The sequence below is a fragment of the Asparagus officinalis genome, chromosome 2 (assembly GCF_001876935.1).
Source record: "Asparagus officinalis chromosome 2, Aspof.V1, whole genome shotgun sequence".
Classification (NCBI taxonomy): domain Eukaryota; kingdom Viridiplantae; phylum Streptophyta; class Magnoliopsida; order Asparagales; family Asparagaceae; genus Asparagus; species Asparagus officinalis.
The window spans coordinates 19,084,421-19,103,068 of NC_033795.1; the positions used below are offsets into that span (position 1 = coordinate 19,084,421).

The 18,648-nt window shown below is 40.3% G+C and overlaps 2 protein-coding genes across 2 annotated transcripts; both read right to left on the bottom strand.

Annotated features, from left to right (window-relative positions):
- Positions 2,915 to 4,661, bottom strand: LOC109830906 (arogenate dehydratase 5, chloroplastic-like). The gene is made up of 2 exons (XM_020398263.1): positions 4,046 to 4,661; positions 2,915 to 3,803 (listed from the first exon to the last, which is right to left on the bottom strand). Exons 1-2 carry the CDS (start codon positions 4,659 to 4,661, stop codon positions 3,160 to 3,162), a joined length of 1,260 nt encoding a protein of 419 aa, XP_020253852.1. The 3' UTR covers positions 2,915 to 3,159.
- Positions 11,789 to 18,349, bottom strand: LOC109830443 (protein TIC 100). The gene is made up of 11 exons (XM_020397695.1): positions 18,029 to 18,349; positions 16,531 to 16,602; positions 16,121 to 16,210; positions 15,863 to 16,036; positions 15,240 to 15,330; positions 14,820 to 14,882; positions 14,685 to 14,751; positions 14,144 to 14,247; positions 13,941 to 14,067; positions 13,068 to 13,753; positions 11,789 to 12,349 (listed from the first exon to the last, which is right to left on the bottom strand). The coding sequence occupies exons 3-11, from the start codon at positions 16,180 to 16,182 to the stop codon at positions 11,981 to 11,983; spliced, it is 1,743 nt and encodes a 580-aa protein (XP_020253284.1). The 5' UTR covers positions 16,183 to 16,210; positions 16,531 to 16,602; positions 18,029 to 18,349; the 3' UTR covers positions 11,789 to 11,980.

The window sequence follows — 18,648 nt, forward strand, 5'->3', positions numbered from 1 at the left end:
TTTCAGCATACCCTTTGGATAATTTGTTGAATACAATTTGGTTTGGTACAACACATTCCAAAAAGAAGTTAAACGAATAGAGAGAAATTTCAAGGAAGGAGGGCATCATATAGACTAGGCAAATACGTGTTATCAATACATATATAAATGAGATGATAGGCATTTGAATATCTTGGAACAGATTGATCTTCCACTTTAGGAATCAAACTACATCACATGGTAATGGAGGATTACTAGAAGATGGATAAAAGGACAATGGCTCCACTCAATATTGATCAAGAATGTGTCCTACAACAAAGATACATGCCCAAGGGTTTAGATGATATTAAGGTTGTTGCAAATGAGGATCTAACACTTTCTGTTATAGGTACAGATCCAAGAATACATGCATCTCTATATCAGCGGATAGTGTGGAGGGTTTATCGATCTTTGAATCGAACTCATGGGGATCTTTATGATGGTTGAGAGGTGATGGTAGAGGATCTCTTATACACATGATGACTAAATCAACGGAGAGGAGAAAGATCTTATAGGAATGAAGATGAAGCTAGACCGTCACAATCACACACTCAACCGAACAACGAGCTCTTGCAAGCTAAAGTCCTTGGAGTATGATGCCGATCTGCTCAGATAAGAAGAGGGAGACAAAAGGGAAGTGGCAAAGTTCTAGATTATGTGATTGATTTATGGATTTTTGGTATTGAGTCTATTTAAGTCAATAATATATGTTACTTGTAAACTAATACACATGATATATATAGTTTTGTTGCAATGTTTTGATGTGTGGAGATAATATGTATTATCGGGATGTGTTTATTTATTGCATTTTGTTGCGATGTTTTGGTTTGTTTAGATGTGTACGGAGTTACGTACATGAATTTATGGAGTTTATATGTTGATGGAAAATATAATGTTTGGCTATGTACATGATGTGAATTTGAAATTGTATATGCAGAGGAAATATTATATATGTACAAAAGATTAGCTACAAACAAGCGTGCATGTTTTGTGCATGTCCAGAATATACATGGGACTACTAGTCTCATGTATTTTCTAGGTGTTTCTACAGAGTACATGAGACAAGTAGTCCTATGTATATTCTAGACTTCAATCACTTTCATAATTAAAAATTACCAATTACATAGGATTACTAGTCTCGTGTATTTCGAAGATAATTTTTTACAATATCGACCTCTTTTTTGCCAGCCTTGATGACACTGCCAAAAAATGTCAATTTTGCTTATTATTTAGCAAAAGGATCAATTTTGATAATTAGTTTTCAAAAAAGGTCTTTTCCAAAAAATTCTCCAAAATAAAATTAATAAAAATGACTTGGCTTAGGGCCTTCTCCTTCGTAAAAATGCAAATTAGAATAGAGGGTTGATTTTAGAAAATCTGGGCTTAACTATGATACCACTATAAAAAAGTAATAAAGAGACCACTACGTTAATTGTAACGATTGATTCATATAGTGGATGACTATAATTCATTTTTTTAAATGTAGCACTCACATTACTCCCCATAAATTCCACTCATTCCAAATTTATATTCAGAAAAAATAACAACTACTCAATAATCAAGTCGAGAACTAAGATAAAAAGTAATGATGTCTCCGCTACTTTTTAGTAGTGGAAAGGATCCAAATCCCTTTATTTTGCTCTAAAATGATTTTTTTCCCCTCTCCAAAAGTGTTTTCTAAAATTAAACTATTTGACAAATTAAAACGATATAGAATAATCACCACCTACTACTCCCTTCTAATATTGTTCACGTCGTCATCAACCAGCAACCCCACCTCTTTTTATTGTGTCTAATTTCTACATCACCAACAACAACTACCCCCACCAACCACCCTTAAAACACAAAGAAAGCTATAATATGCATATAGGTGTGTATGTGTGCTACGTCACCCTAAAGACTTGAAGCTTTCCACACGCTTTGATTGAGTTGATTTAGTTAGTCATCCTTCCACTGCGTTATAATAGCTTTTTTGTCTTAAAAATTAAAATGAACCAAGCAGAATGAAATTTCTGAATAAAGAAAAAGAAAGACCACAATAGTTTATTGAGTCCTCCGAAGTTCTTGCTTCTGTACTCTCAGGTTTGTTCTTCATAGTAAATGCCAACTAAGGACAAATTTTTAAAACAATCTTTTTTGTAATTTTATTCCCAAAAAAAGATCTCTTTAATTTTTATTTGCAAAACCGACCTGGTTTCAGCCTCAACGCTGAAACCAGATCGGTTTTTACAAAAAAAGTTCTGAAACTTCACGGGGGATGAACTCCCGTGAAGTTTAGCAGTTTTTAATTAAGCTGCTAAACTTCACGGGAGTTGAATTCTCGTGAAGTTTCTTAGTTCAAAGATAATTTTTTTTGAACTGTGAAACTTCACGGGAGTTGAACTCCCGTGAAGTTTCGGAACTTTTTTTATAAAAACCGACCTGGTTTCAGCGCTGAGACTGAAAACAGGTCGGTTTTTACAAATAAGAGAGAAATGGATTGTTTTTTGGGAATAAATTTGCAAAAGAGTTTGTTTTGAAAATTTGTCCAATTAACTAAAGCAAAAAAGCAAAGTATTTGTACAATATTACAATGCCATCATCATCTAAAAGAGAAACAAAAGGCAGTTTTGTTTCTTTTGGTGCTTCAAGTTTGTCGAAATTCCATGACGTTATTTAGATTACCATAAAAAGTAATCACAGGATAACATTACATGTATAAATCACTTGACACCTTGATGACCATAATTCTGAACAAAAGCAACGCAACAAACATCTTAGTATATACAAGAACACATTATATATCTTCATAACAAAAAGAAAAAAAGAAAAAAGAACACACCAGCTGAAGAGAGGAAGCACCATTGCTCCTTTTTAACACAATCGTTTTCATCATTTATACGTCTTTATAATGAAAGACGGTGAATACTACTTCACTTTGTAACAGATTTACAATCCCAATCGCAATTGGTCCACAACCCAATTCGAGCTAAAAAAAAAAAATTAAAGAACAGCGGTAATGGACTGGAGGCATATTAACAAACACAGCCAGCACAATCATCCGTCTTTCGACAAAACAAACATCATAATACTCCATCTAACTACAACAGCAACTACTACAACAATTGAGGATTTATTAATTTTCACAGCCCACCGTCATCATCAATCTCCACTCGACGACGACGACGAGGAGGAGGGCGGCGGAGAAGAAGAAGAAGAAGAAGAAGAAGAAGAACCATTCCAAGGAGTCATATCCATGGGATAGCTCCCCAGCACCCTCAAAAAGGAAGTAAACTCTTGAATCTCCGCCAGCGCATTCTGCGCCCGCTGCTCCGCCATCGACGCCTCGAAATCCAAGTAGAACATGTACTCGAAATGCTTGGCCGTCCCGATGTTCGCATCGTCAACCAACCTGATCGGCCTGTTCCGGTGCGGCCTGCTCTCTATCTTCGTCAGCGATATATCCCTGAACGCGAACGCGGACAGAACCTTGAACAGCAGCGACGTCCCCTCGCGGTCGTGCGCGAACACGATGCTCGTCTTGAAGGGCCGATCGGTCCGAGGGATGATCGGCTCGCGGCCAGCATCACGAACCTCGTCACGTTTACGGAGTCGTCCTGAATCCCATCCGCCATGATCTGGAGCCCATAGAGCTCGCGGCTCTTGCGGACGCAATCGCAGCGGGTGTCCCGCAGCCCGCGTTGACGGGAAGACGACTCGGCGCCGCGGGCTGTGTCGTCGGAAGGGCTCCCGGGCAAACGTTGCAGGCCGAGGCGTTAGACGTGTGCTCGCATTGGGCGAGGGCCCTGCGGATGGAAATGACGCAGAATAATTAAATTCAACACACAGTTCGTTCAATCGCTCTGTCTTGCGGCCTACAGTGATAAACCGATTCATAGTAAAAAAAAGAATAAATAAAAAGCTTAACAATTAGTTTTTTTTTTCCAGCGGCCGAGTACCTAGGGATGGCTGATGACCCGGGTTAAGTATCCTTTCGTACGCCGGGAGGGGTTACGGAGGCAGTGGTGGAGCGGGAGCGGAAGCTCGCCAACAGATGTGAAGGCGGGGCGGAAGGAGGAGGTCGTAGTTGCGATGGATGCTGCCGCCGAGGGAGTTCTGCAAGGGCAGGACGGCGCGGTCGGCGATCGCCAGAGCTCGACGGCCTGGAAGGCGACCTCGAACATGGTCGCAGGGGAGTGGCCTCGCAGTTGGGGTAAGGCTTCCGCGGCAGCCGTCGCTGTAGGCCCAGCGGGGCGCCTTGCTACGGCGACCGGAGCGTAGAGCCGTGGCATCGGGCGGGGGAGAGGTCTGGGTGATGGAGAGGGGCTTTGGGGAGGTTGGAGAGGGCACGAGGTCGAGAAGTCGCCGACGACAAGCGCTTTGTGGGCGTTGACATGATGAGCTGGTCCGCCGCCCGCCCGACTCCGGCATCTGCTTTTTGTTGTTGTTGTTGTTGTTGTTGAACTGCTGCTGGAGAGTGATGGCGCAGTTGCTCCTGGCAGTCGCGGCGCGGTGGAGCCGATGGCGCTGTGGAAGAGGACGGAGGGGGGCTGCTGGCGGCGGCGCGTCCGGGCGGTGACCGCACCGGATTTGGCGGGATCTGGATCCTGATGAGGGATCTCTGGCGGCGGTGTTGGGTGGAGGAGGAGAGGATTGAACGCCATCGACATTGAATTAATGGTGGTTGGATGGTGATTAAAATTTGGGGAATTTGTAGATCTGGAGGATGAAAGATACAGTGAATATCGGGGGGAAGGGAAAATGGATGATGAAATCGATCGCTTGACAGAGATCCTCCTCCTCCTTCTTCTTCTTCCTGTTTCCAATTATTATTGAAGAGGTGGAAGCTGAAGAGGAGAAGAACCCTTCAAGCTGGGGAAGGGAGGGAGGGATAGGGGAGGAATTTATAATGTGTCCGCTTTAGTGGTGGGAACTGATGGAGAAGAAGGTTGGTTGGGGTGGGGGGTTGGTGAGGGGTAATGTCTTATTATTATTATTATTATTATTATTTAGAGTTGGGGGTCTCCGTTGGTCAAGCCCCAGGTTTCCTCACCTACCAACAAACACTTACCATGTCCGGAAAGCAAATATTAGAACCTTATATTTTTAATATTTGGAATTAATCCCTCGTATCATTGAAATTAGCATTAGTCCCTGACACGCTAGCATGAATTCTATCAGTTTTATGGCAATAGCATCATCTCTGCCGACTCTACGAGCGGGACGGTTCTAGGCTGTACATAGCAAGAGTAAATTTATAAATCTACCTTTTTATTTTTACCTTGTACGGCAAAAAAATTAGCGTGCGGAAGATTTTGGGAAAATTGGAACTCTAGGGGATATTTATAAGATTCCTATTCCACAAATGTATTACTTATTTTAAAAACTAGCTGCCAACACGTATGAAGTGCAGTCTGATCAGCACCTATTAACGCTCTAGTGGATATTTACAAATTTTCAAAACCGTCCCATTTAGGATTTTATTTGCAAAAAACGACCGGTTTTTTAAAAAAATTGTAAAAACCGACCTGTTTTCAGCCCAGGCGCTGAAAACAGGTCGGTTTCTATAAATATTTTTACGAAACTTCACGGGAGTTCAACTCCCGTGAAGTTTAGTGCATTTTTAAACATCACGGGAGTTGAACTCCCGTGAACTTTAATTTGTTCATAAATCTTCACGGGAGTTCAACTCCTGTGAAGATTTATGACGCTCTCACAACGCCCATAGTTACGACCGCCGCCACCGCCGGTGCTCCCGACCGCTTCCGCCGCCCTCGCCGATTCCACTTGTCGCTTAGATCTCCGACCGTCGATCTAGATCTAACATTCTATTTTTAAGGTAAATTCTTCCTTAAAAAATTTGTATTCTTAATTTTTTGTATACTCTCAGTATTTCATGGTGATTATATGTAAAAAAAATAGATTTTAGTATTTACTTATGAAATTTGTGAAGAAAAAATTTAAAAAAATTGTGTAATTAGTGGGAAAATTATCAATAGTTGTTGAAATGAGTGTTACTACATATGCATGACATGAATTAGATTTTAGAATTTAATTGTGAATTATTTATGAATTTTGTGAAGAAAAATAAAATAATTTTGTGTATTTAGAGGTGAAAATATCAATTAATGTGAAAAATAGTGTTACTACAAAAATGTAAAAATGAGTAACAATCAATAATTAAATAATTTCGTGTAATATTGATCTTGAATTTTTCACTCTTCAGAGGTAACGATGAACGATTGAATCGTAATTCTCTGTTCTTATGATGGGAAGATTAATTACCTCGAAAATAATATGCTCATATATGAAGGCGGCGCGACGAGACCGTTGTTCATAACAAAATCGTGTACTTTCGATGAGTTGGTTAATGAATTACACAAACTTACATTAACCAATTCACGTGAGTATCACCTCAGTGTGGTTTGAAATTATCCTGTTGTGGGGAACAGAACAAGTGGCATTCAAATATCAAGTGACTACGATATGAGTCTCATTCATGTCTTACATGACAAGAAGCGTTCGATCGAATTGTTCATTGAAAAACATCAGAGGGGTTTGGGCAAATCGTTGAATTACGAAGGAAGACTCTATTGCACATGATAGGGTGCGTACTATTTCCATATGCGAGCAAGACTCTCGTACATGTACGATGGCTGCCACTGCTGGAGGATTTCGGTGTATGCGGCGCACTATCGTGGGGTAGTGCGGTGTTAGCATACTTGTATCGAGAATTGGGTAGAGTATCTCTGAGGCAGAATAAAGAATTCAAGGGATGCTGCACGTTGATACAGATTTAGTCATGGGAGCGCATTCATATTGGACGACCCACTTTACTTATGCACCGTGACCTGGAGGGGCGGTATCCTTTGGCTTACAGGTATAATTGTACACAAATTTCATTTGTTTTGAATTTATACTTATATATTCACTATTCTGCATATAGGTATAATGTGCGATACGCTCAGTATGGATCAGCGACGCGTCAGCGTTAGTTTTACCAAAATGAGCTTGATGGCCTCCAACACGAACAGGTAAATATAAAACTCAAGAAGTATGAATATTATAGTTTTTTGTATGATACTGATAAATGTTTCATTTTATTTCAGTTCAAGTGGAGACCATATACACCGTCGGAGCTCGATATGCATTCTCTTGCACCAATATGACGAGATAGTCCCGACTTGTGGAGAGCCAGAGTTCCATTGATCTATTGGGAGATCATGGAGATGCATGTCCCGGACCGTGTACTACGGCAGTTTACGCTCTCTCAGCATATTCCAGATCCTGTCGAGCAGATCGATCGTCGACGGCGCCCTACATCGCACCGTACTGACTGGGTCGTAGTCCGTGCGGCCTAAATAGACAGGTGGGTTCACAGGTGGGATTTCATATGAGGCCCACAGCTGTTGACTATACCGCGTATATGCATTGGTATTAGGATATCACCCGTAGATGGATCACGCGTGACCCACAGCCGTCAGCTGGACACATGCCACGCCCACCGACAGATCGTTACATCCCTAGCGGGTTGAACGAGAGAGATTACGTAAGTTTCTAAGTTAAATTATAACATTTTTTAATTAAGTTGGTACTTAATAAATTGTTTACCTCGCAGGTCCGTGTTTTAGATAGCATTGACGCTGATATTGATGCGCACGTGACTGAGATCCAGGATCAGGTGGTGTTAGGGCTCATCAGCAGGATCAAGAAGAGCATAGCGTAGGTGTTTCATAAGACTCACGTCGAAGAGTTCGCAGGCCGTGAGGACAGGTCTGCGATCAAATTGGGCGAGCGTTACGACTCGAAACGTCGACAGCAACACACGTGATGAATGACTCGAGACTAATAGAGATCGCATGCCAATGAAGCGGCACTTGAAGGCAAAAATAGTGTCGCATACAGTGGAAGCCCGGAACTTGCGCATGCCCGATGGAGCCGGCACTGTTCGAGCTTCATAACACAGCGCGGATACACTAATATAGTTTGCAGCCCAATCAGCAGGAACCAGAAGACGGGGAAGAGCGAGGGGGAGGAGGAAGAGAGGGAGAGGAAGGAGGGGAGCTATATTGGGTTGTATCTGAACTTATTTTGTTAAAATTTGTAACTTTTATGAATTTTTAAATACAAAACTTGAAATGATCAATTATTTTTCATATATATAATCATGCGTGTTTAATTCATGGTTGAATCATGCATATATTATTGTAGTTGTTGTTTGCAAATAAATTGGTATATATATCGGTGCTAACAGGTACGTATACAAAACATGCACATCAGGTTGTGCATGTTTTGTATAACCTGCAACTTCACGGGAGTTCAACTCCCGTGAAGTTGCAGTCTCAATTTCCCAGAGACAATTCTCTGGGAAATGTCGCCTGTAACTCCACGGGAGTTCAACTCCCGTGGAGTTTTATCCCCAACTCCACGCGAACTTCACATAGCTGGGGGCATTGTGAGAATGTCATAAATCTTCACGGGAGTTCAACTCCCGTGAAGATTTATGAAGGAATCAAACTTCACGGGAGTTCAACTCCCATGAAGTTTAAAAATACACTAAACTTCATGGGAGTTGAACTCCCGTGACGTTTCGTAAAAATATTTATAGAAACCGACCTGTTTTCAGCGCCTGGCTGAAAACAGGTCGGTTTTTATAATTATTTTCAAAACCGGTCGTTTTTTACAAATAAAAACCTAAAGTGGTCGGTTTTGAAAATTTGTCCTTACTTATTTTAAAAACTAGCTGCCAACACGTATAAAGTGCAGTCTGGTCAGCACCTATTAACCCTCTATAAATAGTGGGCAATCTCCACTAGTTGAAGGTATGCAAAACTTTGCTAAATTACTCTATGAAACTAGATTTTGCAAATTTGCTTGATCTATTACTGACTCGAAAATCGAAAGGTATGCCGGAGCAACAAACTCCGGCCCTCTAAAGGGTGTTCCCTATGCATGATCTTCTTCCCCTCGGTTAATTAGCCATCAACGAAGATCAATGTAGGTTGTCGAAAAATTACTACAGATAGCTGATCACCGTAGAGCACTGATGATGAAAGTTACAATCTGATGATTTTCACATTAACCAATGAGAGTTACAAATTGACGACTCTCACCATAACAAACGAAAGTTACAACATGACGATTTTCATGACAACAGATTAAAGTTACAATCTGATGACTTTCACAACAACAGATGAGAGTTATAAATTGACGACACTCGCATTTCAAAAGAGCCAAATGTAAGGATTACAAGATGACCATCATTGCAATACTCAAAGAAAGAGATTACAATTGACGATCTCTTCAAAGCAAAAACGCGAGGGTCATCCCCGTGTTTCAATTCCAAAACGCGAGGGTCCTCCCCGCGTTTTAACTCCAAAACGCGAGGCTCACCTCCGCTTTCTAAACTTCAAACGTGAGGCTCACCTTCGTGTTTCACAGAGCTGAACGCAAGGCTCGCTCTAGAACGCGAACCTCGCATTGACCGTTTCAAACACGATTTGAACTGTTTTTAAATCGTTTTTTCACATAATAGGGCCATTAAGCCCCCATTATAAGGGGTCGGTTACACCCCTAAAAGCCTATAAATAGCTGAGAATTCAGCTGAAAAAAGATCCTCTTTTGGATCATCTTTGATTGGCTTTTGTTGAAGCTTTTGAGAGCTTTTGGTTTGGCTTTCGAACCATCTTTGGTTGAGGAACTTTAAAATAGGTTATTTAGCTTATTTCAGATTAAAAAGGATCAAGTCTCCTTTCTAAAATCAACTCTTTCTCAGAGTTCTTAAACTCGTTTTAGAGTTCTAAACTTGCTTTGCAAGTTCTTCCCGACGTGAAGTCAAGAGGAATAGACTAACATTCTACGAAGCGAGGTGCTCGGATTGTTAACGAGATACAAGATTCAAACTCACATCCCCACCAAGAAGAACCCAATTTTAAATAAAGAGAAGGATCTCCGTTGATTCATTCTCTCTTTTGTAAATCAGGAAACCGATAGGAGAAGATTATAATTTCTTTTTTCTAAGTTGGTTAGAGAGAGATTACCGTGAGAGATTGTATTCATTCTTTTTCTTAAGTCGGTTAGGGAGATTAATACAAATTTTATTCTTAATTTTTTCGCAACTTTTTTCCACAAACAAAAGATGGCGACTCAGCCGGGGATCAACTTTTTCATCGATGAAGAAGTGGTGGCGCAATCTGACACCAAACTCGCCGGAATGACTGTCGAAACTCAGGCAAAGAAGAACGCTGCTCGCCAAAGAAGAAAATCCCTACGACGAGCACAGTTTAGAAAAAGCCGACCAACCAACCAATGCGAACTTCATGTTTGTGAGCCAAAATGCGACCCTGAGCTTCACGTTTCTACTCTAGAATGTGAGTCTCGCGTTTATGCGCCCAAACACAACCCTCGCGAAAGCCAGGCTAAACACGACCCTCAATGGCACGTTCCACAGACGAAACATGAACCTCGAGTATGCGTTGAACGTGAACCTGAGCTTCGCGTTACTCAATCAAAACGCGAACCTCATGTTCAGAAGGTGGATGCACGCGACCCTCGCGTCCCCTCTCTCAAATGCAACCCTCGTGTTCAGTTGCTCAAGCGCGACCCTCACGTTCAGTTGCCCAAATGCGACCCTCGCGTTCAGTTACCTAAACGTGACCCTCGTGTTTCAGTGTTAAAATGTGACTATTACGTGATGTGTCAAGTTGCGTTCATGGTGACCGACATGGATTTCAAACAACAGATTTGCGCGATGTGTTAAGCAGTGAGACCCCCGTACTGGGTTATTCGTAGCACGACTAGACTGATGGGCGGACATAAGAAGTCTACGGATTCAAGGCATCTCAACAAAATCCATGTTTATCAAGAACCGGTCCTGTCCAACCAAAGACAGGGGGTTCTAATTCAAACCTCACGTTCAGTGAGTAACTCTTTTCAAGTGTCTACAATATGGATACATGAAGATTCTTAGTATGTGGATCATAACCAGCCCCACTCTTGTTCTGGATCCACTGTGTTTAATTATATTATTACTATTTGTAGACTCCATCTAATTGTCTTATATTAGTGTAATAACATATCGTGTTTTCATCAGTGATAGACCAAAACCACCAGCCATAACCAAAAAATAACAGGAAAAGGAAATAAAATTTGATCTTAAAAATCAAAGCCTCTGAATCCCTAGTTAATAAGAGAGGGAACGAGATTCACCTATGGGTTCGGAGAGAATCGGATGGAACCCTAGAACAGCAAGATCACAGAAACAATAGAAACCCCCTAATTAACTTCTCCCAAATCAATGCTCACCTTCATATCTTCTTTCAAACTGAAGTTACAGGAGAAACCCTAGTCATTCTCCATCTTGGGAATAAGATTTCACCAAAATTTCGTCGATTTGGAAAGAAGAATGCTAGGGTTTTGTAACAGGGAATAGAGGAGGCGGGTAAAAGAGGAGGGAGAGAAAAATGAGAAGCAGCGAAAATATGGCTGAAATAAAATCCCGCTAGGGTCACGAGAGAAATAATGGGGAGGGTTTTTGCTAATATGGAGTGTTTTGTCAAAGATCAATACCAAATCCTCTCTCATTATTAGAATTTTTTAAATTCCAAAGCTTGCATGTTTTTTGCAATTTAGGATTCTTTTTTTTTTTTTTGAAACAACACAATCTATGGAATCCAAAAACCCAAAAATACTCAATTTTTGATCCTAGGATTTAAAATCCATCACATATCCCTAAAAATTGCTTGAACCAAACACCCCTTTGGCAGAATGCAAAAACGTACACAAGAGATTCTCTGAGCAAATGACAATGAACCCAGCCAAAACTTTCAGTTACTGTGGATTCCTACAAGCACAAAAGATCCAACACAATACATGACAAGACTGACAGAAATGCCTCGAGCACTTCTGCTCTTTCCTCACTCGAGTTTTTCTTGTATCTTACCGGAAGTCCAAAAGAATACTGACATAACCCCATATCAATATTTCACGATACAGTAAAGATCTCTGTAACAGGCACATGCATAGATAGTATGCTCAGATTTTTATCATAAGCATCGTATTCTTTGCTCAGGTTCAATTGTGAAGCCTCGCAAGCTTGCTGAGATGAAAGAAGCCGAGCTAAAGAGTTTAATTGCTGATATCCATTGTTGTTTCTCTTGCGACGACCTAGCTTTCCTCGCACAGCAGCTCTCATATTTGCACGTGGCACATGTGAACAGGAAAACTTCACCATGCCAATGTTTTGCTGAGCATGGCCTGACAAATTTTCAATCTTTTGAGGAGAAAAAATGTCAGTACACAACTTTCTGCTTTCCTTCCAAGATATAAAGGACTCTTGTAACTTGGGTGGAATCTGCAGCAATATCCAGAAGAGAAATTAGTTTTTTTTTTAAAGACCATGTCTAGTAACTATTCCAATTTTTTCTCCCCGTAATTAAAAACTTCACCATCCAGTTCGACAGTAACAGAATTCTTTGATAGTACTGTAACAGGCATATAAAATTCACATGTAGAGAGATGAGCAAGACATAGAACATACATTTTATATGATTCCATCAGTATAAAGCGAAGAAAACACCTGCAATACCTTAATCATAATGCAAAAAACAAAACGAAACAAAAAACGGAAAAAAAGAACCTCACACCCGAACCCTCCTAAAGAAGAGGCAAAAATGGCAACAATCTAATGCAGGAAAATTTTATACGGAGCATCATACCTTCAAGGTACGATTATAAACAGGGGAAATTGTGTTAGCGTCTAGAATTTTTCAGAAATTCTACGCACACAACTTATCCATTTCTTTTTAGACCTCTTCAATCAATGATTCACTCCTGTAACCCTTTATTAATGTTTCTATAGTAAAGTAAAAAGCTCTATAATACAAAGATAACTAAAAAGAAGCTATGGCAGAAAAATAGTTTGTACTAATTGGGTTACAGGGGAAATTGTTGATTTCAGGGGCCTAAAAGATGTTCTTTTTTTTGTGGGTGGGAGGTATGTCTGTGTGAGTAGGGACAATTAAAGAAAACAAAACCGAACAACAAATGATGAATAACAATAGTAAATTTACCGTAGGAACTAAATTATGAGAGGCTAGCGACATTGATAGAGAGGAAAAAGGAGTTTTCCCTGGCTTATCTTCACCCTCATTTTGACCAACCGTACCAAAGCTAGTGGGAGCCCCTTCATCCTCATCCTCATCCTCCGAATCTGCTTCATCCTCACCACCTTCAGCCGACACCCGATCACTATCCTTCTCAGGGACAACTCTCTTCTCTTCCTCTTTCTGCTTCAACTTCAGCTCATTCTCCATATCTTCCAATGCCTCTTCAAGACATATCTCAGCTTCAATAAACTCAAGCTCCTTTTCTACAAGTTCTTTATTCATCTCCCTGGCTTTCTTTTTCTCCTCGATCCAGTTATCCAACCTCTCAAAAAGTGGGTTTAGTTTATTCTCCAATGATGATATCATACTCCCCAATGTGCTCTCTTTTTTTGCACCTGGTTCAGCTCGTCCATAGAACTCATCAAACCCAAGAGGTAAAAACTCAGCTTTTTCAGGGTCCACATCTTCTCCTTCTTCCAAATGAGGCTGCCAGAATAAGCGAACACCATGTTCTTCATCCTCCACAAAATTGATCAGCCTTCCGGTAGGAGTGTGAACAATAAGAGGGTCTTCTGTGTAAATAAGTTTTGTTGGGTCTTCAGGATCAGGCTCAGGCTCCTTATTGATGAGAACAAATTCTGGACCGTCATCTGGAGAAATAAAAGGGTACATTCAAAACTCAAGAGTTTGAATTGATCTTCTGAATATCGAATGAAAAATACAAACTAAAATAGGCACCAGGTTTCAGCAAAACAAGGATAAGAAGAGAAAGGAAAACAGTGAATATAATGGCAAGATGGTACAAAATGATGACTATGATGATCAGAAACATGGTACCTTTAGACCACCAATACTCAAGCTCCGCTGGCATCGGAATTCTTAGTGGTGCTTTATAAAAGGAATTCAACCACATCTCCCTTTCCTGATCAACTTCTTGAACATATGTCTTCCAGTAATCTGGAACCTATGAAAAACAATATACATTTAGATCATGCAAAGGGACAAACTTATGGTTGGACATGCCATAATAAATTGTTTACCTCATAAAATTGGCTTACAAAACCAGGAGCCATCCACACGTCATCTTCCTCATAGAAATATGGATGTTGTGGGTCCCCATAGGGGCCTCTCTCCTCCCTTATCACTGAAAGAGAAACAAAAAGCACGAAGAATCAGACAACACTAACCCTGAAGTAGAAGAATAAAGTAGAGCAGTAATAATGATTAAAAAAGATTATAAGTGAAAAAAGTAACAGTAAATAGACAACTTAGTATGTATAAATGAAGTCACTATCAGTCACAGTGTCGTTCATCTTCTTCCCAAAATAACTTCAGAATTTACAGTGTTGACTCCAGTAGACAACACTTGCATTATGGTATATGAGATAGTAAGCAAGGTGCTTTGTAGAAATCAACTAATGGTGCATCTCTCTGCATATTTAATATGTATATGTACAAAAAGATGTATGCATTGTGTAACACCATATGTTTACATATACATATATAAATAAATGGCAAATGACCCAAAACAAATTTATTCTCATAGTGCTAACAAATACAAAATGAAGAATAGAGTTATACTTCCATCAGGCTTGTTAATAAACATCCGTGCCTTCGCAGCAGCAACTTCAGCAATGCCAGCATGCAACTGAAACAAAACATGAATTTATTAAATTGTTTTTGAAACAGTAATTCTGAAGGGGGCTACATAAATACCGCCGACACATCTGAATCACACCCTGTTGAGTCTTCTAAATGTTCTCCAAAGTAGAATCTACCCTGCATATCCCACAAAAAAAATAAAAAATAAACAGTTAGCTATTGTTAATACTTAGTGGAGGATGTCAAAGTATTAAACAAGTATTAGATGATTTTTTTTAACATGAGAATTAAATCTCCTATAAGATATCATCTCAAGCACTCAAGCTTCCGCTAGAAAATACAGAGAAAATAAACTTTAGCATGCACCAAACTAGGGTGCCTAACTCTAATCTAAGCCTATTCTTGTGAATGTGATGAAATATGGATGGCATCACTAAACCGAGAACGTTTGGGGGCTGACCAACTTCGGCAGCCAGCTAACCTTAAGAACTACAGGTTTCAGCAAAAAAAAATGATGAGTTGATATGCACTTACATATATAATTCGCTCGTTGACTTCATATACACCGCAGCCATGCATCCGCCCATGCTTCCACTGCCCAGCATATCTATATCGACCTTTTTCTCTGTCAAACGAACTCGATAGTCAGTAGAGTAGAAGTGAAATCTTCTGCTGTTTCAGATGAAATGCTCCAGAAGACAATCAATTAAGAAGGAAGAGTGATCATAACTGGCTATGGTGGAGATAGTGACTAGTCTAAATAGTGTAGCAGTGAACTGACCAACACTTTAAGCTTCAGATATCTTAACTCTTTATGTCAAAAGCATCTTAGAATATAACATATCCAAATATGATCATGAAGAATAATCTTGTGCTAGCACAGTGATGTTAAATATGGTCCAAGCAAGAGCTGAATATTAGACTTTAGCATACCAGCTATCCAAATCAAGTGAGTTTAAAAATGTTAAGATGTTTATAAATAAAAAAACGGGGGTTTTATATGCCCTCGCCTGGCAAAACCAAAAATAAGGTTTATGAAGATAGTGAAACAATTTTTGGATGTGGCACTGATATTGGTAAACCTGAATACTGATGCACTGCAAGATCAAAACAAAAAACTAATGTTAGTTAACCAAAAAACGAGCATAAGAACTTACGGTTTGTGACCAAAAACCTTAAGCCATCCCTCCCTTTCATAGAAAGGAAATTCTTTAAGATTACCAGCTAGAAGAACACTATCTTCTATGTCCATCTCCAACCACTTTTTATCTTCTGGGGACATGAAATCTCTAGCTATGATTCTGCCTTCTGCACGCATCTTAGCTTCAAGTCTAGAAAGAAAGTGGACCAGAAAACCAATTTAAGCCTAGATTCTCTTGCGGGCACAACAAGAGTGGTAAATAAACCTGACATACTTTGATCCTGGTACAGGCTCCACTCCAGGAATCTCCACTTCAACAACACCATGCCCTTCCATTTCGTTCCGAAGCCACTCTCCTTCATACCTGCATGAAAAAATAGCGTTCTCACTCACTTTATTTAAGTAAACAATGCCCTGAAAAAAGGAAGGAAAATGGTAATATGGAGATCATCTAGAAGAGAATATAGATGATAAAATAATGCCCTGCTTCCTAAAGAAATATCAAGAAATTAGCAGATGAAATATAAGAATAAGATTGCTTATTGTTAACTTCACACGAAAAAGAGTACATAAAGCAGCTAAACTTTGCCACTCATTCACTCACTATCTCCTACATATTCGAAGCAAGTAAAGAATACATAAAATGCACAGAACACCACATGGAGAAAGATGTCAGAAGTGAACCTAACAAGTCCCTCTTCAGCAACGTAAACACCTTTCCCATGAGCCAAGTCATCCCAAACAGTTCCTTCATACCTTAGAACAAATAAGCAAACTTCATTAGAAATTTAGTCAGATCTGACAGACTGCAACCTGAATAAAGGTGTAGCTACAAATAGAAGTCAATACTAAACAAATAGCGATCAGTCGAAGAAGGAAAAAGATATGGTTTGCTGAACAATAAAGTATTCACAAAAAAGAATTATTTTTACTAATGGAACATATTTAATAGTAAACAGATCACATCTCATACATTCCAAAGTTCGAAATCATCCAGCACCAAGTACGCTTAACCTTCCTTTTAAATGGAGAATGACATACTCGTTGAATCCTTCAACTTGGAACTTTAACACAATAGTGGGCCCATTGACAGAACATGTGAGTTTGATACATATGTCCATGTCAATGTTATACCTTAAGCATAACCCTAGTTATATGTTCATAGGTGGGGAGATGGATCGTACATTGTCCAGCAATAACTTTTACATGTTATGTTGTCCCAGCTATGCTATTGCTTATCTTCCACATGCTGGTGCTAGATGACTAATGCTGGTGCTAGATGACTGTCACCAACTTGTTCATGTCACATGTACGGATGAGGTTTTACAGATATTACGAACTTTGCCTGTGTTGTCAGTCAATATATCCATATTTGTAGCTGAACTAGGTAACATAAGAGGAAATCCTCCCTTTTGAGCCTTCAGCCATTTGAGGGGTACACCATGACCTAGGATCGTGTATTAGACGAAGGTAATAACTAATCTGCTTCTTATTATAATTCATATCCAAAGGCCAAAGTATTGAGTTTATTTGGGAGTGATCCAGTTGCGAATTTCTCAACAAAAATAGGTGCAAACCTTCATCGGAGTATGAAGGATAAGGGCAATAAGTGTGGGGCAACTTGAGATGTCATGCAGGTCTCCATGGGTTTAGGAGGCATTTCATGGTAGAAGTTGCATAGAAGGTAATTGATAAGATGCAAGCTTTTAGAGATAAAATGGAGAGTTCATATGGGACTGTGTTTGCATTTATATTGCAACTGCATGTACAAGGAAATGAATTGCTAACCATAGAGCTTCCGCCAAGGACTTCAGGAGGAATTACGTAGACTTTAACCCAGTTCTGTTGACATCAAGTATCTATGGTATTTTGAAGCTTTTGCTCAACATAACAGTCAAATTTCTGATAGATAGCATCTCCTGGTTCTACAAAAATCATATACACGGGTATCTAGTGAAAGAGCAATAAAAAAAGTCCCCTCCTAGGCTTCGACTAATACGTCAACAGCACCGTGCTATAATAAGGGAAAAACCACCTAATTGATGCCTCTAGCGTCAAATGCCAATCAAAATCCAAATGTGAACGTCTTTCATCCTCCATTTTGATTTTGCGACGATTTTTTTGGTGCCACAAACAATGCACATTGAAAACTAGATGTAGTTGGAAGAAGAATGGCACTTACGAGCTTCCGTCGGGGAAAACGAAGCTAACCCACTTGAGAAACTCCTCAATCCTATCCAGCTCCTCGATCACAGACTTGGGCGTCGAAATGTCATGGTGGTTATCAGGTATCACAGGATAATACTTCCTATAAGGAAGATAAAACGGCGCAATCGCAGGATCCCTCCCCTCCTTGATCTCCTCCTTCACAATCTCCCACTCCTCCTCGTCGGCCCACACCGGGTCCCACCCGGGCTCGGTGGCATCGACGGGCCCATCGCCAGTAGCCTCCCTCAGGTCTCTCTTCCCGCCAATTCTCTGGATCTTTGGGGAAATGAAGAGGTCTTCGCGTGCGGTGTAAACGAAATTGCGCTCCTCTTGCCCTCCTCCTTCTTCTTAGGGATCGGCTCTCCAGGGCTTCGGTGAACTTGCGGACTGTGGCCTCTGGGGATTTGTCGTTCTTCGTCGTCGCTGGAGCTGTAGCCGCGTAGTAGGTGGTCGGGTCGCCGTCGGAATCGGAATCGGAGTACTCTTCTTCTTCTTCTTCTTCTTCTTCTTCTTCTTCTTCGTTGGGTTGCTCTGGTTGTTGCTGTTGATTTGGGGATGTTTCGTCTCCGTTGGCCGCCATTTTCGACGGAGGGG

Coding starts and splice junctions, on each gene's coding strand:
- LOC109830443 (XM_020397695.1), bottom strand. CDS start 16,182: ATGGAAGGGCATGGTGTTGTTGAAGTGGAGATTCCTGGAGTGGAGCCT. Junction 14,883..15,239: donor TCAACGAGCGAATTATATAT/GTAAGTGCATAT, acceptor TGGGATATGCAG/GGTAGATTCTACTTTGGAGA. Junction 14,068..14,143: donor TTGTAAGCCAATTTTATGAG/GTAAACAATTTA, acceptor TGTTTTTCATAG/GTTCCAGATTACTGGAAGAC.
- LOC109830906 (XM_020398263.1), bottom strand. CDS start 4,661: ATGGCGTTCAATCCTCTCCTCCTCCACCCAACACCGCCGCCAGAGATC. Junction 3,804..4,045: donor CCCCGCCTTCACATCTGTTG/GCGAGCTTCCGC, acceptor TTCCATCCGCAG/GGCCCTCGCCCAATGCGAGC.